Here is a 22,908-nt window from a genome sequence, read left to right on the forward strand (position 1 = left end):
AGATAGATAGATAGATAAGTAGATGGATGGATGGATGGATAGATGGATGGACTGATGGATAGATGGATAGATAATTAGATAAGTAAATGGATGGATGGATGGATGAATGGATGGGTGGATGAATGGACTGATGGATAGATGGATAGATAATTAGATGGATGAATGGAAGATGGATGGATGAATGGGCAGATGGATGGGTAGATAGATTAGATAGATGAATGGATGGACAGACAGATGGATGGATGAGTAGACAGGCAGAGGTAAGCAGTGACAGAGCTCAGCCACATGGCCATGTGTGCATGGAAGGGCTCAGGTACTCACTGGGGGGCCACATCCCCTTTTAACTGCTTAGCAGGAATGACTTTGTTTCCCATAGCAACGGGGAGTTGGGCAGCATCAGGAGGGAGAGGTAAAACCTCAAGTTGGATGTGAAGGAACTATCCCCAGCAGCCTGACATAAGGCTGCCCATAGCAGCAGGCAGCCCTGGGATTGGGTATGTTTCATACACATGACACTGTTTCAACCTGGAAGGCCACTTCCAGGTTTCAGAATGACTCCAGTGATGTACTACATGTGGAAAGACCCGAGCCAGTGGGGGACCAACACCTCTTGGGTTGACAGCTATGTGCTTGTAAACTTTAATTTCGTACAGTAGAGAAACATACAGTACAAGCAACGTGGGTAGTGGGAGAAACTTTACAGCAAAGCTCACAAATACACTTGAAACACTGGGGAGAACCAAGATGCCCTCGGGAGCCTGCTGGCTGCTGGGTGGCCATCTTCAGAGATGGCTGCCGCACCCAGAACTGCATGTGGAGGTGAAGTGGCTCAGTCCTTGCACCTCAGGCAGGTGCCCACTCCCTCTTTGGCCACTATGTGGTCACCTTGGGAGAATGAGCTGTCAGGATTGGAGGCCACATGATTATGAAACTCTGCTTCCTGCCCGCCTGGGCCAGCACAGGGCTCAGCTCAGCAGTGAGGGATGTTAACCTGCTCCAGGTCAGGACCTGGCTTCTCCAGGGGACAGCTACAGGACCTGCCCTCCAGGGATACCGGTGGCAGGGCAAGCAGCCCCTGTCTTACCATGGGAGGTGGGGTGTGCTGAGGCAGATGGAAGCCTGGTGGGGTCGGGAAAGTACCTGTAACAGGGAGAGGTCAAGACACTGGGATATAAGGGAGAGGAGGTGGGATGGGAGCCGGGTGGTTTTTCTTGAGGGCAGAGGCGGAAAGCTAGGGGAAGAACAGACTTCCAGGGAGATTTCTAGGAGCGTCTAAGCCCAGAGAACTCAGATGGTAACATCAAGAAGATCTGTTCCAAAGGACACTGTGCTTCCTCTACTGGAACTGGAATTAAGGGTCAAGGCTGAGATCCAGACCCGTGGTTAGGTCCAGCCTCGGACTCAGCACTGGACTCAGAGAAGAGACTGCTGATCCTGATGAGGACCACAGCAACCCTTCATCCTGATTTCATGAAGGCCGGAACCCCACCTTCTGTAGGCTTTGACATGGCACTGGCGGAGAGTAGCCTCACATCACCACCTCAGGTGTGATGCTGAAGAGGAGGTCATCATTCCCCCGCCGCACCTCCAACAGGAGTGAGGACTCATTCAGGACTGCCTCCTGCAGCTCACTGGAATCCACCAGGGGGCGTCCATTGACTTTGACAATGATGTCGCCATCTTGGATGCCTCCTCTGCCAAGCAGGAGAAAGACCCTCAGCACACATGTACCGTCAGGGCTCAGGCTGGGCTCACCTGGGCTCAGAAGCAGCAGTTTAACAAAATAACTTTGAGAAAGAACATCAGTGGAAAGCCAGCGGCACATGGTGGCCAGTGATTTTCAGACTACAGAAGGAAGGGCAGGACCACCCACACACACCCATAGCAGCGTACATGGCAATGAGGCCCCTCCAGTTTCCAGAGCCTCAGTTCACAACCACTATGTGACCTAGATGCGGAAGAGGTCAGGATGCCAGGGCACAGCCCCATGAGGCACATGGCCTCAACTTGTGGTGTCCCAATATTTAACATTGCTTTGGGGTTTTGGTATTTTGAAACAGGGTCTATATGACTTAGGCTTGATTCCAGTCTAGCAGGGTCTGGCCTTAAATGCCCAGTCCTTCTGATTCTATCTCCTAAATGTTGAGGGCTCAGGCTTGTGCCACCATACCAGGCCTGTACCTAACATTTCTGTAGTTCTTAATGTGTTAAAAATCCACAAACCACAAGAAACTCAAGAAGAAGGAAGATCAAAGTGTAGATACTTCAATCCTTCTTAGAAAGGGGAAAAAACACCCATGGAAGGAGTTGTAGAGATAAGTATGGAGCAGAGCCTGAAGGAAGGACAATCCAGAGACTGCCCAATCTCGGAATCCTTCCCATATTCAATCATCAAACTCAGACACTACTGTGGATGCCAGCAAGTGCTGGCTGACAGGAGCCTGATATAGCTGTCTCCTGAGAGGCTCTGCCAGTGCCCAACTAAAACAGAAGTAGAGGCTCACAGCCATCCATTGGACTGAGTACAAGGTCCCCAATGAAGGAGCTAGAGAAAGGACCCAAGGAGCTGAAGGGGTTTGCAGCCCCATAGGATGAACAACAAGATGAACCAACTGGTACCCTCAGAGCTCCCAGGGACTAAACCACTAACCAAAGAGTACACATGGTAGGACTCATGGCTCCAGCTGCATATATAGCAGAGGATGGCCTAGTCGGTCATCAATGGGAGGAGAACCTCTTGGTCCTGTGAAGGCTCTATGCCCAAGTGTAGGGGGATGGCAGGGCCAGGAATCGGGAGAGGGTGAGTTGGTGAGCAGGGGGAGGGGGTGGGAATAGAGTTTTTTTTTTTTTTTTTCTGGAGGGGAAACCGGGAAAGGGGATATCATTTGAAGTGTAAATAAAGAAAATCTCTAATAAAAAACAAAACAAAACAAAACAAAACAAAAAACAAAAGCCTTTATCTTATTTCACCATGAAAAGTCTCCGGGATAGAGAGTCAGCAGTACCATGATGTTCTTTCTACGAAAAAGGAAACCGAGGCCCCAGTTCTTTCTGGAAAGGAGAGGCTTGGAGTTCCTGCCTTGGCCCCATCAGGGACTCTTCAGCCTCTGTTTCTCAAAGGGAAGATCCCTTTGTGCCAAAGGACAGGCGTGGCCAGCGCTCTGAGGGACAGTTCACCCTGTGGTTCAGAGGAGCGGCCAGACTCCACAGCTCCTTGGCAGGAGGCTTGGGGTCACATAAGGTCAGCGAGGAGGCTCAGTCCGGCCCCCAGCACACCCTCCCCCATGTCTGACTGGCAGCAGCCCTGCCTCTGCCCGCGGAGCATACCTCTGAGAAGGTGAGTTGGGAACGACCTCTTGAACATATATTCCACTGCTGACTGCTGGAAAGTCTGGGTTGGCAGCCTTCAGTTCCTCCACCAAACTGGAAAAGCAGTTCTGTGTCAGCCTCTCTGCCTCTAGCCCAGCTCCCTGGCATGTGGCTGCCCCTTCCCGCCACCACCCAAGCTAGACAAACAACCTCTTGTGAGTTCTCAGAGAACCCTGAGCCCCATGAGATGGAACTGCTTAGTGGCCACAAATGGCTGGCTTCAAGTGTGGAGAGGGTGCAGCTAGATGGGAGGACAGGTTACAAAGGGTGGCCGAGGGAGGACAGATGGGTGGGTGGATGGACAGAAGGTACTGGGTGGAAACATGGAGAATGGTTCACCCGTGGCGTGGACCAAGAAGACCGGACAGATGGTTGGTGGACAGATGGATGGTTGGGGAAGCACACAACTCAATGATGAGTTGGCATACTGGCGCTAACTGCAGATTGTTTAAATTTTGCTCCCTAGATCGACAGCTACAGAAGCAAGAAGAGGGAGTCAGAGGTGGTTGGTCAGTATCTCCGAGTTGCCCCTAGAGCTTCACCATGTAGTAGTAGTTTCCTTCACAACCCTGGGCTCAACTTTCCCTCCCTCCCTCCCTCCATCCCTCCCTCCCTCCATTCCTCCCTCCCTCCTTCCCTCCTCCCTCCCTCCTGTCCACCCGCTTCATTATCACTTTCACCCTGTATTTCCAGGCTGTTCTGTTTGGAACCTCTACCAGGACCAGAGCCAAGAGGTGAGTGGGGACACAGCCATCTCCCTGGAACTCACAGTCAAGGTGGCCGGCAGGGTGAAAGGATGCCTGACAGCCATTCCAACACTATGGGTCACCTCTGTGCTAAAGGGTGTGCAAACAGGGGAAGGCTCTCTCGTATGAGTGGCCCGTGGAGATGGAGAAATAGCCACTAGGATCTCAGAACATAACCATGTTTGGAAACAAGGTCTTTGCCACTCTAGTTGGTCAGGGATCTTGAGATGAAGTCACAGACTTGGGCAGCTCTCATATCCGGTGACTGGCAGCTCGGGGCTCAGACACAGGGTGGAGGAGGCCATGTGGAAAGGGGCAGGGATGAAGGGATAGGGCAGCCTGCTGAGGGGTACCCACAGCCAGGAGGAGACAGGAAGAACTAAGACTGGAATCTCAGAGTGTGAGACCTGTGGGCACTCGATTTCCGTCTCTGGCCTCCAGACTCTCACATAGTATGTTTGTGTTGTTCTAGGCCACCTAGTTTTAATTACTTATTGTGGGAAAGCCAGGAAGCATTTCTAGAGGTTTCCTGGAGGAGGAGCTTCTGAATAGAATTGGAAGGAGCAAAAGGAATCCATAAGGCAGTGGTGGTCTCTAGCACCTGCCAGCAGCTGGGCATAGTGGTCAGCATGTGGAAGGGGTTCATGGGAGGACAGGGGAGCGTCATTCACCTTGGCGTGATGGTCCGCATCCGGATGCCAATGAAGCGCTTCTTCCAGTCTGGAAATGAAAAACAGTGGCTCAGTTAAGCTCCATGGTGACTGTCCTTGAGAAGGGAACCCAGGGGAGATTCACCAGGGCCTGGAACCAGCAGCCTACCCTGGCTGCCTTGGCAGTGAAATCATGGGGACAGGTTCTCAACACAAAGCAAGGCTTGACACGTTTCAATTTTTCATTTCACTAAAATTCTCTGAACATGGTGGGTTTAATCCAGCAATCATAATACCAAGAGACTCTGAGACCCAGATGCCCAGAGAGTATGTGATAACAAGCCTTCCTCAGAGAGGAAAGCCAAAGGAGAATTTAGAAGATAGAAGATAGTTTCAACCACATAAATGAACATATTCCTAACCAAGACTTTCAGCACAGAGGCTGTTCTTAGAAGAAAAGAACACAAGTAAGCACCTGTGTCATAAGAAAAGGACTCAGGCAGGTGAGAGGGCTCAGCAGGTAAGAATGTTTGTGGTACAAGCCTGGTGACTTTAGCCTGATCCCACATAAGGTAGAGAGAGATACTACACAGTGTTGTCCTGTAAGCCTCTATATGATGAATGGCATGACACACAACCCCCTCCCTCAGAAATAATAAAAATTTTAAAGAGATTTATTTATTTTTGTTTTATGTATGCAAGTATTTTGTCTCTGTATGTTCACCACATACATGCAGTGCCCGTGGAGACCAGAAGAGGGCATCAGATCCTCTGGAACTGGATTTAGAGCTACCATATGGGTGCCAGGAACTGAACCCAGGTTCTCTATAAGACCAGTAACTGCTCTTAACTGCTGTGCCATCTCTCCAAGACCCAATAATTAATATATATATATATATATATATAAACACTGTATATGTATTATATGTATATATGTATATACATGCATAGATATACATTTTTTTTAATTTAAGAGGAAAGTCTCAAACCAGTGGCCTCAGATTGCGCTTAAAAATAAGAAAAAGGTGGCCACATGAACTCAAAGGAAGCAGAAGATGAAAATATGAGTCAATGAGCTGTGAAATAATCCAGCAAAGCAATAAGTGAACCAAAAGCCATTCTCCTGAAATTAATCATTAGCCAGTGTGATTGTGAGGCAAAGACAGATGGCTGTCCATGTCGATGAACTGACATTGTCAACGTCAAGAATTAGAGAGGAGGTGTCACCGCAGACCTTCAGACATCACAAGGCTGCTAGGAGAGCCAGCCACTGCTTGCGACCATGCATCCCACCACTTAGGGTCTGGAAAGCCCCAAACACTCTGTCCATTCAAGAAGGAACGAATGGCCCAAAGCCCTCCACCTAGTCAACAGGTTGATGAGTGGAGAAAGCCTTCAGAAAGAGCTCAGACCCAGAAGATGTCACTCCAGAAACCAGCAGTTTAAGAGAGAAATAGCACAGGTTCTACCAATACCTCCATGGGGCTGGATATGACCCTGGTGTCTCCTGACCATACCCAGAAACTAAACCAACAACCTCGTGTCTTGGTAGAGACAAAGCTGCTTCGAACATTTGCAGCAAATCAGAGCCAACACACAAAATGTGCAGTGCATCAGGGCTGAGATCTTCAGTATAGGAATGCATGGGATGCTTTAACACTAAGAGATCAGCCTGACCTAGTGGCATAGTCTGTCACCCCAGCTACTCCAGAGGCTGAGCCAGGACAGTGGCCAGTTCAAGGTCAACCTTGGAGATATACTGAAATGCTGATTCAAAACAAAAAGTTAGAAGAAGCCTGGGGATATGGCTCAATGGTAGAACACTTATGTATACAACCTGGGCTCAGTCTCCAATACCTTAAAAAATAAAAGAGCAAAAGTGAGCTAATGTTAGTTATAGACTAAAAAGGAAAAACCACACTAGGAGCTAAACGGATAAAATCTCACATGTGTACCTATGAGAATCCAGAAACAGGATGAAAGCTTTCCAACTTAAAAAACAAGAAAACTTTGGCCATTGGTATGCCTAATGGCGAAGGACTAGATGCCTCTTCCTGCAGGGACAGGACAAGGAAGCCCATTCCCAAAACCTTTATTCAACATTTTATTCAATATTGGGAGTGAGGGTGAGTCATTCAGATAGAAAATGAGAGGACTGTTCCTATTTACAGACCACACAATCATCTACACAGAAAAAACCCAGTCCATAGGAGAAACCTACCAAGAAGCTACTAGCACCCATAAGCTATCAAATATTCAACGTACCAAAGTCAGTTTGCTTGCAGAGTCTGGTAGCAGGCCATCAGAAATTGACCTGTAGACTGTATGCTCAGTATAACATATGCCGAAGAAAGCCAGATGTTGTGATTCCGGATCTGAGGTTGCAACACTGTTAAAATACCAGCCCTTCACTCCAAATTCTTTGAGAGAGACACTGCAGACTTTTGATTTTCTTCCATAGAAATGGGAAAAGCTGGTTCTCAACCGTGTCTGGAACAAAAGAGCTCAGAGAGCTGAGCTGATGAGGGCCAGCAGAGGGGAGGGCTCAGACCACTTGACCTTCCTAGGAGATCGGAAGGTACGAGGCCATGCGGCACTGGGAAGTCAGAGAAGGACCGAGTTACTCAATTTCGTGGTAAAGCTGGGAAAACCACGTAGGTGGAGAAAGGAGCATCCTTTGAGAAAATGATGCTAGGACAATCCATTATCTACAACAAATGATGACTGAGTAGCTGCAATGCTCAGAGGAGCTGGGTGGGCCATAGACCGCTGGAAATGCTACTTGAATCACAGACATACTTGGGCTGTAGTTCTGAGGTTTCTAGGAGGTCTGTGGTGTGGCTGGAGCAGCACCAGAGTGGCTGCTGATGCTGGGTAATGGGGTAGTGGTGGAGCCAGTGCAGGTCTCTCCAGGAGGAAGGACCTAAGGACTTGCAGACAGAGGGCATAAGGGTATAGGACTCAGGAAGAGTGAGGGGTGCCCTTAAGGTAGTGCAGCAGGTGGGGTGCAGGTACAGTGCCCTGATATTCGGGTGATGTCCCATAAGCATTTGTACATTCAGTTCATGCAAGGAGAGGCTGGGAGGTGAGGTGGAGAATCCAGGACATCACTGCAGCCCCCTAAATCCAGGAACCTGGATCAGGACAGGACAAAGCCTGAGTCCTAAGTGTGGGTGTTCAGGATACCCCTCCTTTGACACCTCCACTTGGCCTGTAGCCAAGGCCATGTTTAAAAGCATAGGTTCCCATAGGTATGAGGAGCAGGGCCTCACCCCTCTCCTGTGAGGGGCACCTTCCTGGCAAAGGTACAGCCTGGGGCTACCTTTAGATGGGGGACCAGCACTGCAGGTCTCCTGGCAGTACCTCAGCCCCAGTCCCAGAGGCTGGGTCATTTAGACATGCTTCTGAAGTGAGGTACAGAGCAGAGGTGCCAGTCTACGGACTCTCGAGGCTAATACAGTTATAACTGTCAACTCTTCCATCCTGTCACCTCTGTAAGGCACATGCAGCCCAGCAGAAAAGAGACTAGCACAGGTGGGAATCATCACTTTGCCACCAAGTATCCCCACTTTCGTAAGCATCAGAGCATCAGTGACAGAATGACAAGACATGGGAAGGGAGGAGACCTTAAAGGACTGAGAAAGCTGGGACCTGAGAATGTTCTAGACCTAGAGGGCAATGGCTACAGTAAGTGCCACTGAACCATGCTTGCCAGCTTCACCCACACCTCCAATCTCGAGGGAAAAGCCTCACCCAGCCAGGGCTTCACAAATTTGGAGATTCATTCTGAGACAGGTCAGAGGGGTCCCTGCCTCTAAATGGTAAGCAGGGAACACTAGTGACATTATTCGCATATAGGTTTCTTAGTTTATAGTGTTTATGGGTAGGTTTCTTCTTTAAATAGGGTTAGGCCTATTTTTGGCCTTTCGGTCTCCTGAATGTCATGACAGGCCCTTCTGCCTCACAGCTTTGAGTGGGGATGGGGTGGGTGTGGGAGGAGGATGTGTAAGCCAAGCACATCCCTCCTCTGGCAGCCAGCATGGCTGTTGTGCACACTCCAAAGTCCTCAGGGGGAGCTCCACACCAGCTGCAAGAACCTCTGTAGCCACAGCTGCCACTGGAGTCAGGAGGAGGTCTTGCTCTATCCAGGCCAGCTCCACACAGTTCTGGGACACCTCACTCCAGCCTGGAGAAGCCTTGGTGACCTCCAGACAACCCTGTCCACAGATGCTTCATCCCTGGCCGCAGCAATCTTCAACAAGCTGGGCATGGGGCACCGCCCCAGTGACTGTGGGAGCTGTCAATCACAAAATGCTTGTGATTGGCAGAAAGTGGTTGTGCTCACGAGAGGCTTGTGATTGGTAGGCAGGAAGCTGTGCTATAATTGGTGGGATTACTCTTTCTAGCTATATAAGGACACATCCCTCCAGCCCCTATAAAGGCCTTTTCCTGACTGGTCTTTTTGATCTTTATCACAAGAGTGGGTTGAACTGGTTACACAAAAAGCAGACAAAAAATAAAATAAAAATTTAAACACACACACACACACACACACACACACACACACACACACACACAAGGTTCCAGCCTGGTTGGCAGCAGCAAGGAGACAGCTAAGAGTTCCAGAGAGCCACTGAGAGGTGTAAACCCTGACACCCAAAGCTCGGAGCTATAGCCCCAAGATGGGGCTGAGAGTTCCAGAGAGCCACTGAGAGCTGTAGACCCTGACACCCAAAGCTCAAAGCTGTATCCCCAAGATGGGGCTGAGAGTTCCAGAGAGTCACCGTGAGATACAGACTCTGACACCCAAAGATTGGAGCTGTATCCCCAAGAAGAGGCTGAGTATTTCAGAGAGGCACCGAGAGATACAGACTCTGACACCAGACGCTCTGAAGAGTTCCAGAGATCAACAGAGGATCTGTAGACTCTGAAAGAAGATAGCCAAGAAACAACACTACAGACCGAAAGACCATGAAGAGCCCAAAGAGAGAGCAGAGACTCACAGTCTGTAGATGTAGAGAGCGGTGGAGAGGAGCAGAGGGTCCCCACCCCCAGAGCTCTGGAGCAGTAACTCTCTGACCTTTGGAGCTGCCCTCTTTGCCTGTCTGTGATTTCTCTCAGGTCAGGGCAAAGGAACCCCAGCCAGCTGTCTGTGACAGCTCCTCAGCTTCTGGTTAATCCCTCCCTAACCGCCCCCCCCCCCGCCTTTTTTCAGCACATCACCCACCCCAGCCCCGCTTCCATACCATCTCTTGCTTTTTTGGTAGACCCCAGTGCCTTAGTCTTTGAACAAAGCCTGATTCAGCCATGAGAAGATGGCTATGCCCTGACATTTCCTTGCCTCCTCTCAGCTGCTGATCCCCACCAGCAGCCAACATGTTCCACTTACCACTACCCCCTCCCAATGCCTCCCAATACCTAGCCCATGTAGGTCCCCTGCTCTGAGAGTCTCCTCAATACCACCCCTCACTGGTCCTCTGTGATGTTGAGCTATCCTGCACTGCCCACAGCTGGGATAGGCACATCCCCATTTCCTGAGCTCCTCTGTTCCCCTTCTCTCCTGTCCAGGCTCATCATTCAGATGTCACATGATTTCCAAGGTCCTCTGGGTTTCCCTCCTCACCATAGGGAAGGCCCCGGGGGAACAGCTTAGGAGAGGGCAGGGCAGCTTAACCAATCATACACTTGTGCGGTCTTGGAAGGGAGCTGAGGCTAGGTCAGACCTCTGGTCCAAGGCTAGTCTAATCTTCAGTAGTCAAGGTTCCTAGAGCTGTCCCCTGAAGGATGCAGGAGAGGCACAGCTGAGCTGCTGCTCTGCTCAGGACCCCACTCGAGCTCCTGCTCCACACCTTGCTTCTGTGGCAGGACCTGTGCACTCCCTGCACCCACCCACCTCTTCATCTGGGACTCTACCAGGCATGGGAGTTCTTCCAAGGGAATCTGAGACCTGAAGTAGGCAGGGTGTGCCCTGCCTACTGCCTGCCTCTCTTGTTATCCTAAAGCTCCTGGCTCAGGACCAAGAGGACAGCTCCCCTGACCAGTATTGCTCCAGTCACTCCAGAATCTGCACCAACCTCTGGATGAGAAAAGATGCTCTCAATGTCTCCCTGGTTTAATAGAAGGGATGTGTTAAAGAACTTAGATTAGCAGGGTTCCGATCATCTGATGTTTTTATTTAAAAATGGAAAAAGCATAAATAAGCACAAATTTCAGAAGTACTTTAAGTTAATGGACCCCACTTAGCTAAGCCTTGTCAGACCCACTGGTAGTAGGTAACTCTGGGATGGGAGTGAGCATTTCCGCAGAGCCCAGGCTGAGTGACCAGGTCACTGTCGCTAGGACAGTGCTCTGCAACAGAGGGCAGATCCTGCCCTCAGGGACTTCTTGTCTGAGAATAGATGAGAACTAGGGAACAGGAGGCCACTGGCCCATTTCCAGCATAGCAGTTACCCACAGGCCAGTGTATGTGGGTGGAGTTCCGATCCCATTAACAAGCTAAACTGGAAAGCCCTGGTCACTAAACAAAGAGTCAAGGCTACCAGTGGTCTAGGAACCCTGGTCTAGTTCTGAGCTTCCTACTGGCCAAGAGAAACGGTGGCTAGTTCCCACTATTCACCAGAAGGTGCCTCGGATTCCTGGAAGGGACAGGCTCTGCCTGCTCCTGTCATCTTCACATAGGCCACTTGGAACAGAACGAGGCTCCTCAGATGCAGTTCTTCATGGGACCAGTCTTGGCTGTACTGGGGTCTTTGTGTGTGGCTGGCAGGGCCGCAAAGGAGGGAGCAAGCAGGAGGAAGGCCCCCGCTCTCAGTGCAGTGCTGGTGAGAGGGCTAGGAGGAGACAGGGAGGCAGTGTGAGGGGAGGAGCAGCACGGTGGGGTGAGACCTGGGCGCCATCCAGGACATGGGTGTGGGAGGCACATGGTAACTGGCAGCTCGCTGGGCTGAAATTGGGAAGCTGGGGCCCCCCAGGAGCCTGAGACCAGAAATTGGGATCTTTATTGGACAGTGGCCATGGTCACCAACTGAAAAGATTAGCATGCTCCCACTGGAGAGCAATCTTGGCAAGCCTTCTCCCGAGAGGGATGCAGATGGCCACCCATCATGTGGAGTGGGAGCAAGAGGGACTGGAATCCATCTTTAGACTGGGGTGAGAGGATAGGGGTTGGTAGGAGATGACTCCCAAGGATTGGGTTCCTGAACTTTGCTCCCTTGGAACAGAGGGTACCTTGCTGGGCTGACTGTATGACTCATAGACTGAGAAGGGTACATAGGGATGGGTAGATGGATGGGTGGAACATGAATAGATGGGAGGAAGGTGGATGAGTGAAGATGAATCATGGATGGGTGGATTGATGGTTGCATGAATGGATGGGTGGATGGGCGAGAGATTGGATGAATGACTGGGTATATGTAGATGAGTAGCTAGATGAAAGGATAAGTGGGATGAATGGGCAGATGAGTGGATGCGTAGATGTGTGGGCAGATTGAGGCAGAAATGGAGGAGTGAGTGGGCATGTGGATAGATGGGAGGATGGATAAATGAATGTAAGGATGGATAGGTGAATGGGTAGATTGGTGTATTGGTGAATCAGTGAGTAGGGTAGATAGATGGATGAATAGATGGATTGATAAATAAATGAATAAGTGGGTGGTAAGTGGATATATGGATGAAAATAAATGAATGAATGGACAGATGTATAAATGGATGGATGCATATATGAAAAGATGAATGGCCAGGTGAGTAAATATATAGATGAGAGGGTAGACTGAAGCTGGATTAATGGATAGATGGGTGGATGGATAGATGGATGAGTGGGTGGATAGATAGAAGGATGGATGGTTGGATGGAAGGATGGATGATGGGTGGATGGATAGGTGTGTGGGAGAGTGGGTGGATGGCTGGGTGGGTGGGTGGATGGATGGATGGGTGGGTGGGTGGGTAGGTACCTGGGTGCGTGGGTGGATAGATGGATAGATGGTTGGTTGGCTAGATGAATAAATGGGTGGGTGAATGAATAGGTGCACGAGAGGATGGATGGATGGATGGATGGATGGATGGATGGATGGATGGATGGATGGATGGGTGGATGGATAAATTGGTGAGTGAATAGATGAATGGGAAGTTGAGTAACAAGTAGGTAAATGGGTGAATGGATGGAATGGTAATAGCTGAATGGTGGATAGGCGGGTGGGTGGACAGGTGGGTGGAAGGAAGGAAACACAGTTTTCTGCCAACTAAGAATTTCAGGATCCAAGCTTGGATGATGAGACCTTGGAAAAAACTGTCTGGAGGAGCAGAGGATGATTGTGTTCATGATCTGGGAGGAATGGAGGAAGGCCCTAAGAGAAACTGGAAATGAGATGCCCTGGGGCCTCCTGACTTGGGGAGGGAAAGAGCCTCGTTAGGAGTAAACACAGCATATATAGCTCCTGCAGCTGCGCCCTGGCTAACTTGGGTGGCGCTGGGAGTCTCATCCTGGGAAACCCTGCCTTACCTGCCCCTCTGAAGAGTTCTTTACCTTTCACATGCTTGTTTTGAAACTCAGAGAGGAAGCGTGTGATGCGATCTGAGGGGATGGCAAAGGAGATACCAGCTGCAACCTTGAGCGTGTTGATGCCAATGACCTCGCCATCCTGGGCAGAGAGAGCAGCAGAGTGTGGGGTTACTCAGTGAGGTACAAGCAAACCATAGACTGCTGCTGAGCGCAGTGTACGAGCACTCTTTCCAGGCAGAACTGGCTGGCTGTCAGTGCTCCACTGAGATGCCCCAAGCAGCCCCATCTATCCTGTAAACATGGCTCTCTGAGTCACATCAGGGTCAGTGACACTATCCCCACCCTGTATACCACCAAATGCTGAGGATCTCTCTGTTCTACCCCTGGAAAGGGCTTCTAGGAAAGTTATTGGGTTGCTCTTGCCTCCCCAGCTCCAGCCCCTCTGCCCTAGGAGGCAGTGTCCTCTGCACCCAGGACACCATCTATCCCCATCAGAGGCCTGGACTCCTTCTATCCCTTTCTTATGAAAGCAGAGACCAGTGAGCAGGGCCAGGGCAGCATCTCATAATCTGTTTTGAGCTCAGCTCCCACCCTGCCCTGCTTCATGGAGCCAATGAAATCAGATCAGGAGCTGTCCCAGTCAATGGGACCCACTCCTGGCCAGGACCCCTCCCAAAAGCCTGGCCATAGGAGGGGTGAAGGATGCTTGCCCTAGACAACCCAGCCAGAGCACTACCAGCTTGTCAGGAAACTTCTTTGGGGCAAATAAGCTAAGAATCTAACGCAGTCCCTACCACATGAGCCTCTCCATCAGTAGCCTTGCCTGGAAAATAATGAGTGTGGAGGAGACAGCCACTTGCCCAAGTCACCTGAGTGCCAGGGGACACTGCCCCAGCCCATGAGTTGTCCCTTGGCTGTCTTCTCCAACCCTGGCAGTGCTCCCATGTACTGTGTCTTGTCCTTGGCATATTCTTCTTCATCTATTCCTTCATCTCCACACCTTCACTAAATGCTCTCAGCCCCTGGTCTATCTCAGTAGTGAGGCCTGTGTCTCTTCAGAGCCTCCTCATGCAGGCTTGTCAAGCGTGGGTATTACCACTCTGTTGCTAAGTATTCAGAGCCTGGGATCCCAGCTGAATCTCTTGCCCTGTTCTGGAAACATTTCAGCCAGGGTGATGCTGAGGCTGTCTCTGGAAGGCGTGTGGGTTACAGAGCACATGGGCGTGGTCTCTCCTCTCACCTTAGATTATAACCAAGGACAGCAAGACCCAGGGTAGTAACAGCCTGGTCTGTGCCCCCCTTGCCCAGTGCCATGGGGGAGCACATGGTCCCAGCCTGGCAACTATTCTCAATTGTCCTTGAGGATTCCAGGCAGCATGGACCTAAGGGCTCAAGTCTTCCTGGGCCTCCAACACAGCCACACTACTGACCTCTGGACATGCAGTTCCTAGGGCTGTATGGGGTTTGACCGTATCTCCAGCCTGTACCTCTGTATGAGTAAAGCCTAGAAAACTGGACACTGCACTTTAGGGGACACTTACCAGGTTCACCAGGGGTCCTCCCGAGTTCCCATACTGCAAAGGAGAAAAACCAGTTAGCTGTGCCATGAAACCCCCCGGTGGTCCCCAAGCTCTTTCCCCACCACTGATTCCAGTCAGTGACAAGATGCATCACTAGAACTGACTTCCACTGCCTTGATGCTCAACCTAAAGACAGCAGCAGGTAGCGATCCCACTGACCCCCCCAGGGCTCTGCACAAACTCTGCGCTTCCATGTTTCCACAATTGTCCAGTTGCTAGGTAGTTGCTGGACAGGCAGTGTAGTCTCTATAGGAGGTTTGGTAGTTTCTACAGATATGAATGACTCCAGCGACCAGCCATGGCAGGCACGGGGGTACATGCCAAGGCACCCAGGCTTGGAGCTATGTGAGTGTAGTAGTGCCATCAAATTTAACTGAGGCCGTCTCTGGGACATCCTAGTAAAGTGACAATCTGTGCAGGGCAGGCTAAAACCTTCCAGGGGTATGACTGGGCCACCTCATCTCTGCAGCTATCCAAGGTCACCCATCTCTAGGAGGCAGTCACTGAATGAGTGCTCTACATGAGATAACAAAAGGCCTTCCTAGATGGTGGTGTGTTGTATGATGGGACAGGGCACAAGCAGGTCAGAAGTTGCTGAGGCCGGCCTTCCCCATAACACTCACATTGATGATGGCGTCTGTCTGGATATAGTCCATGTCTGAGTCCCGGAGGCCTAGCTCCTTGCCATCCCGCTGGGCAGTGCTGACAATCCCTGTTGTCACAGTGTTCTGCAGGGCAAAGGGGCTGCCAATGGCCACCACAAACTCGCCAGGCCGCAGGTCTGCCGAGTGACCCAGCAGCAACACAGGGAGCTTTTTCTGGAAGGAGAAGAAGGGTATGAGAGAGGACCAAGGCTCAGACCACAGACAGGGATCCTGGCAGGCTGGTTTTTGGAGAGGAAGGAGGTTATTCACAGCCCTGAGGCCAGGCCAGCAGCTGGCTGAGACTGGGGCTGAAGTCCACAGAACCAAGGGTCATCTCAGGAGGCTAGAAATGTCCGTCATGAGGAGGTACAGAGCACTCAGGTTGGGCCTGGCTTCTGATATCCTTGAGCCTAGGGATTTGTTTTCTGACACATGGTCTCTCTTCGTAGCTCTAGCTAACCTAGAACTCACGAGACTGGCCTCAAACTCACAGAGATCCACCTGCCTCTGCCTCCCATGTGCTGGGATCAAAGGCCTGTGCTACTGCCCAGCTAAGCCTGAGATTTAGTGGTGATAGTTTGCTCTGCAAGTTGGGAGAAAGCTACAGCTACCACCAGGCTTGGTGTGCTGCACTCCATGGACAGGTATGTTGCTCCCTGAAGTCCTGTCAAGGACCTGGGAACCCTAGTTTGGAATCCTTGAACCCTTGCTATAGACACACAGGGACACTGAGGTCATGTTTGGCACATGGGGTAGAGGTACCTGAACACTGTTTCACACAGGGCCAGCAGAGCCCGTCTGTCTGTGGGCTCAACTACCTTGTCCTTCTGCTTCATGGTCTTGAAGAGCAAGCGTATGTGCACATCTGTTTTGGGAGCAGCAGAGCACAGATTCTGAGCTTCAGAGGCTCCAAGAGGTAGGGGTGTGTGTGTGTGTGTATGTGTGTGTGTGCATGTGTGTGTGTGTGTATGTATGTGTGTGTATGTATGTGTGTGTGTGTTTATGTGTGTGTATGTGTTTGTGTGTGTATGTGTGTATATGTGTGTATGGTGTGTGTGCATATATGTGTGTATATATGTGTATGTGTGTGTATCTGTGTGTGGTGTGTGTATATATGTATGTGTATGTGTGTGTATGTGTGTATATGTGTGTGTATGTGTGTGTATGTGTGTGTATGTGTGTGTATGTGCGTGTGGTGTGTGTATATGTGTGTATGTGTGTATGTGTATTTGTGTGTGTGAATGTGTGTATATGTGTGTATGTGTGTGTATATGTATATGTTGTGTATGTGTGTGTATGTGTGTGTATATGTGTGTATGTGTATATGTGTGTATGTGTGTATGTGTATTTGTGTGTGAATGTGTGTATATGTGTGTATGTGTGTATATGTGTATGTTGTGTATGTGTGTGTATATGTGTGTATGTGTGTATGTATGTGTATATGTGTGTGTATGTGTGTGTGTTGTGTACGTGTGTGGTACTGAGGCACACCATGTTTGTGTTGCCAATGAAAGACAGGCATGCTCTTCCAGTCAGCTCAGGCAATCTTCTTGGTCTGGCTCTGAAGCAATGGTTTATGCTTTTAGCATCATGGAAACTATGGAGGAGCTACGGCACCCTTCACTGCCCTACAGCTTCCTGCATCTGCATATGGTTGAGCATAGAGCCTCTTCTAGCCTGGATCCCTTGAGCACAGCAGAACTGCACACTGTTCACAAAGAAGCTAGGCCTCCATAGCATGAAGAGTTCCTGTCACTTCAGCCCTCCAGTCTGTCCCCGACTCCCGCCCTCAGTTTCTGTGTTATCATGAAGAAGGGATGCATCCAGACAAGGCTCAGAACTATAGAGGGACTGCATGAAGATAGCCTGTTATGGATCCTCCACCTTGGGTGTGAACTCTGCAAACACCTGTCCCCAAGGGCACCGAGAAGCTGCATCCAGGAGGGGCTAGGCTCCACTCAGCCACACCAGCGGACTCACAGACATCTAATGGAAACTATGAGCCTGACCCCAGCTGAAGGCACAGTGGCATATTTGATGGTAAATGCAAGGGATACAGGAAACCCCCATGACCATCCCAGAACCATCCAACGGTACTGCTAGATGTGGTAAAAAAAACAGTTTGAGGAAGCCTTGCATCTAGGCCTGGCAGCCTGACTCTGACACTGCTAGCTGGGATCTTAGGTGTATGGCTAAACATGGCTGAGCAGCAATTTCCCCTCAGATTACAAGTGATGAGAATTCTAATCTCCCCAAGGTCCCACTTCTCCTATAGGATTCTAAGCAATCAGTCGATCAGGTCCTTCCTCCCAGGGCTCTGCCACAAACAGGTAGAAGCAATACCATTTGGATTTCTAGAACCTGCCAGTGGGTTCTGCAGCCCCAACACAGGTCTGCCTTGGCGGCCAGAGTAAGTGTGGGTTCAGAGGTGAAAGGTGGAGACTGACATCCCTGGTCTATCAGGCCACAGGGACAGGGTGTGGATCTGGCTAGAACAGTAAAGAGGTAGAGAGGTGTGGGATGCTGTCCCCTCCCTCCTGTGCCCTGCCTGCTCCTGATGTTGGCACCTTGGGCAAGGCAACTCAGGGACTGTTTATCTGATGTGGTCAGTGGCCCTGGGCCTCTGGTCCCTGCTATCCCCTGGGAAGGCTGGGCTAGGACAGGTAGGTGTATGTCATCCCACTCACCTTGGGGTGGATTACGATAGTAGCAATGTCCGACTTCTTGTCGATGTCCTGGATGGTGGCCTCATAAGCATCTCCATTCTGCAGCTGCACCTTCAGCTGCTGCCGGCCTGAGGCGGTGCTGGAGCTGGAGACCACGTGGGCATTGGTGACGATCAAACCGGCTTCTGACATGATGAAGCCTGAACCACTGGACAGCGGCACATTTCGGCCAAACAGAGGGTGTCTGCGCAGGAAAGCATGGGGACGTTCAGCATGGGGGAGTCAACATGATAGAGGGAGCAGAACCATGTGGGGTGAAAGAACACAGACTTGGGGGACCACTCCCTCCCCCACCTGGGTTTGAACTGAGGCTGCCACTTGCAGGGTGTGGCCTTGCCAACACTGAAGCCGGATCCAGTTCATGGTCATAAAGATGTGGCCATCATCTCTGATCTGCAGTTTGCTGCAGTGAGACAAAGTACCTCTGGTGTCAGCATATAACAGCCTACAGTGGCGCCAACCTAGCCGAGCTGCCCTCAGGCAGACTCTGTAAGCCCTCTGAGTCTCAGTCTTCCCATCTGGGGAAATGGGCTGTCTGCTTAAGGAGCCTTTACTTTCAGGATGGGATAGGGCAGAAGGTTGGTGCAGCTTGGGGCCTTCCTCAGGGTGATACAGAAAAAGACATGGGCCTTGAGGACACTAAGCAGCTGAAGGAGCACAAAGTATCTGACACTCTTGAGCATGGTGTCAGTCTTTCCAAAATGTCACCTCAGCCTGGCAAGACCAGGGAAAACAACCAACGTCCTAAGTACTCCCTGGAGGCAGGGACAAGTTCATTCAAAGTTCATAGGTCAGTGTCCCCCAGATATGATCAGGTCCTGACCACAGCTCCATGGTCTGAGCTCATTTGGAAATGGGTCTCTGCAGATATGACAAGGCTGTGACATTCTGATGGAGTGGGACCCTCTGTCCAAGCATCGGAATCTTGAGACGATAGGAAGCTGGAAGAGGCGCAAGGGGGGCCATGGGAGACAGGTGGGAAGGACACCCTCCAATCCAAGGACATCCAGAACCACTAGAAGTTAAGAGGGAACCCAGGGTCTGGGAGGGGTGTCCTGCTGACACCTGACTTTGGATGTGAAACTCCAGAGCTGGGGGGTGGGGGCAATGTGTCCCACTGTTTAAGCTTCTGGTCTGTGGGGCTCTGTGACCTAGCCCTAGGGAAAGACCACTGTACAAAGCTCTCAGGGGATATTGAGGCCCCAACATGAGAGACTCCTTGCTGGGCTCAGGCAGGAGGAAATAGGGCAGTGCAGGGTTCCCACCGTGACAGGCTGCTTAGCTTCCTGCGTGAGAACTCACGGCAATGTCTGTGGCTAGTTCCCATCTACCAGCCTTGTCTCTCCGAGAACACCCAGCTCCTCTCAAAACTGCAGGCAGGGTCCGTGTCAGCCCTGCACCTAGACCCCACAGGTAAGAGTAATGGCTGAAAGGCTCTGTGCTGTCTGCCCTACCTGGGCCTACCCGCACATGAGGTTTTAGCTTCTCCAGCCCGATGTTACTGCTGCCCGGCTGCCTTAGCCTGGGATTAACCAGCTCAGGGGGTGTGCCTAGGCCCTTTAGAGACACACAGTCCCTCCTTAGCTTCTTTCTGCAGAGAGCCTCTTAGTGCATCCTTAGGTGATTTTCTTAATGACTGTTTCAGATTTTACACCAGGGAATGTGTGTGTGTGTGTGTGTGTGTGTGTGTGTGTGGTGGGTGCATGTGGTATGTGTGTGTGTGTGTGTGTGTGTGTGAGTGTGTGTGTGTGTGTAGTGTAAGTGTGAGTGTGTGGTGTATGTAGTGTGTGTCTGTGGTGTGTATGGTGTGTGTGGTGGGGAGGTTGGTGTGGTTTATGGGGTGTGGTGTATATATAAGATGTGGGGGGCTGTGGGAGTGAATGTCTGTGTGTGTATGTGTGTGTGTGTGGTGTAAGTGTGAGTATGTGGTGTATGTAGTGTGTGTCTGTGGTGTGTATGGTGGGGAGGTTGGTGTGTGTATGGGGTGTGGTGTGTATATAGAATGTGGGGAGCAGTGTGTGTGTGTGTGTGTGTGTGTGTGTGTGTGTTCAGTTGAGGCCTCTGTTCCTACCTCCTGACAGGAAGACTTCAGAACTGCCTTCTGGGCTCATGGAAGAATACCATGAGCAAATTTACAGGAAAATCCTTGGAATGCATAGGTTTAAAAAGCTGCCAATCGGGCTGGCCAGATGGCTCAGTGGGTAAGATCACTGACTGCTCTTCTGAAGGTCCTGAGTTCGGATCCCAGCAACCACATGGTGGCTCACAAACCACCCATAATATCTGACACCCTCTTCTGGTACGTCTGAAGACAGCTACAGTGAATTACCCCAGAGTGAGTGGGCCGGAGCGAGCGAGGCCGGCAGAGGTCCTGAGTTCAATTCCCAGCAGCCACACACATGATGGCTCATGGTCATCTGTACAGCTACAGTGTACTCATACACATAAAATAAATAAAAATAAATCTTAAAAAAAAAAAAGCTGCCAATCACAGCAGAAATCCAACAAGCAGAAGGGTCTCACAGTCCCATGGGCGCTGAGTCCCCAAACACCTGTCTCATTTCTCCTAAAGCGGGAGCCCCAGGATGACTTGAGAAAACAGACTCAGAGCCTACATGCTCTAGAGCTCAGGCTAGACCCTGTATGAATACTGCTCATCTTCCTCCCCTGCTGCATACCTCGCCCCATCTTGCCACTGTGAGGCTGTGGCCACTGGTAGTGTGCAGGAGGCGGGGTAGTCTGACACTTTGCTGGCCTTAGAGCACAGAGGGAGGGATGGTGATCGACATCAGGCAGCCCCATACCAGAGCCAGACTAATAAGCGGGTCACCAGCTTCCCTGATCTCTATCAGGTGGGCTCCTGTCTGGCTCTACCGTCCCAGCTGCCCTCTCCACTCAGCAGCAAGGCGAGAAGGGTGGAGACTGTTGTGTCTGGAGAGCTGAGGCTCCTGCCATAACCAGCCTCTCTCTGGGGGGTCTAAATTGAGACCTCAGGACCGGATGTGAGTGATGGGGCTTTGGCTGCTGTGTCTGGAAGGCGGGCCTCCTCATCCAGCACAGACATCTCTGGGACAGAATATGGGGTGTGGGAGGAAGGAAGGAGTCTCCACCCCTGTCTGTGAAGATAGATCTCTCCAGGAGGCTAGACCACACATCACACAGTGAGCTTCCTCTCCCATGGACATACCTGCTTCCCTATTCACCCACATCCACTCAGGCCTTCGTTCCCCTCCACCAACTTCAGGCCTCCGTTCTCCTCCACCAACGAATTGACACAGCCTCCCTCGTGCCTGATCTAGACACAGTTGTACTATTGAGCTAGCACCTCAGTGGGACTGTCCCCTATTTCTAACTCCTAGACTCCTAGCTACTACTCACTTCAGGCTAACTTTCAGCCCCCAGGTACCCCAAGTTTCAATAGTTGGTACCCATCCCACCCCATCCCTTCCTATGCTCCTGGCTGCTGGACTCAGATCTAGTTTGGGGGGCAGCAGGCAATAAAGCAGCTGGGAATAATGACTGGGAAGCTGCAGAGATACTCGGGGGGGTGGGTAGGGGTTGGGGGGCACACACCTCAGAAAGAGCTCTATGTGGACCACAGCTGGCGCGATCTTCTCCACCACATCGGCGATGAAGTTGAACTTGTACCTCGGACTGGTCAGCTGGTGGAGACCTACGCTGGCAGCAAGGACCAAGGGTGTCAGTGAGACCTGCTGGTTTCCAGCTGCCCTAGGCCCAGAGTGGAAGAGGCCCTGCTGGAGACCCCTATCTAGTCTCAGAGCCAATGTCTGCATGTTCTGTACCCCATCTCTCAGAAGTGCAGGAGTACCCAGACATTGGGGATAGAGGTCCCTGCCCTGGAGAATGGTTAACTAGGTCTTCTGATATTTGAGACTTTGCGCATATATCCTCTGTCCCCCATGGACTCCTCAGGGCTGGGCAGAAATCATAGAGAAGTTTAGATCTTTGCTCCGGGAAGCACAGCACTGGTGCTAGGGGCCAGCGCCACTAGGCCCTTGCCTGATCCCATGTAACAGCGGTATGTTGGAGAGAGAAGACCATCGCCCTCAATGTGCCTAGGGGCCAGTGTGCTGATAGATAAGGTCAGAGTGAAAGGGCTGAGGCCTCCTCTCCTGAACCATCTCATCTCATCTGGCCTCTGTGAGGCCCTTCCTCATTGGCTGGGCTATAGATTCCTGAGTGGACAGAACACCGCCTTTGTCCAACTTGGCCGTAGCCCAGGCCTACTTGCCAGGCAGCACACGAACGCCCCAAAAGCTTCATCACTGGCTCAGATTTCTGCCGCCATCAGCAACAGGGCTGTGGCTTGCCAGGACCACAAGCCTGAGGCATGTGGGTGACATGATCCTGTACTGAGACCTCCAGGTCCCGGTCTCTGACACCGCACTGCTTGGCGGTGCTTATGAGAGGTTCCTGGGGTCTAAAATGAGCACAGGCCTGGGAGCTGCACATAACTGGGTCAGCTGGACCTGCTTTTAGCTGTGTGGCCTGTAACAAGTCAGTTACCCTCTCTGGGCCTTGACTTTCCCATCTAACAAGTGGAACTGAAGGTGACCCCTCGTGAGGCCTGGGTGAACCGATGTGAATGTGAATGGAGACATTCCCCGTCCCAGGGAAACACACCCACAGCAGCAGTCATAAAAGGGGTGCAGAGCACAGCCTGGACTCTGAACCA

The 22,908-nt window shown here is 51.1% G+C and overlaps 1 protein-coding gene across 2 annotated transcripts in view; it reads right to left on the bottom strand.

The window, feature by feature from the left end:
* Nucleotides 1-610: 610 nt before the first annotated feature.
* Htra3 (HtrA serine peptidase 3) overlaps nucleotides 611-22,908 on the bottom strand; it is a 29,674-nt gene continuing 7,376 nt past the window's right edge. Inside the window, exons 2-9 of one of the 2 annotated variants that reach the window (XM_031341763.1) lie at nucleotides 21,786-21,885; nucleotides 18,174-18,396; nucleotides 15,466-15,660; nucleotides 14,804-14,836; nucleotides 13,287-13,401; nucleotides 4,787-4,835; nucleotides 3,328-3,423; nucleotides 611-1,694 (exon numbers count right to left, since the gene is read on the bottom strand). In XM_031341763.1, the coding sequence (XP_031197623.1) occupies nucleotides 1,529-1,694; nucleotides 3,328-3,423; nucleotides 4,787-4,835; nucleotides 13,287-13,401; nucleotides 14,804-14,836; nucleotides 15,466-15,660; nucleotides 18,174-18,396; nucleotides 21,786-21,885 (977 nt within the window). In that variant the 3' untranslated portion in view covers nucleotides 611-1,528. Of the gene's footprint in view, nucleotides 1,695-3,327; nucleotides 3,424-4,786; nucleotides 4,836-10,917; nucleotides 11,596-13,286; nucleotides 13,402-14,803; nucleotides 14,837-15,465; nucleotides 15,661-18,173; nucleotides 18,397-21,785; nucleotides 21,886-22,908 lie in introns of those variants that run through there. The other variant, XM_031341764.1, reaches the window with a different exon arrangement.

Source organism: Mastomys coucha, unplaced genomic scaffold, assembly GCF_008632895.1.
Source record: "Mastomys coucha isolate ucsf_1 unplaced genomic scaffold, UCSF_Mcou_1 pScaffold22, whole genome shotgun sequence".
NCBI classification, from domain to species: domain Eukaryota; kingdom Metazoa; phylum Chordata; class Mammalia; order Rodentia; family Muridae; genus Mastomys; species Mastomys coucha.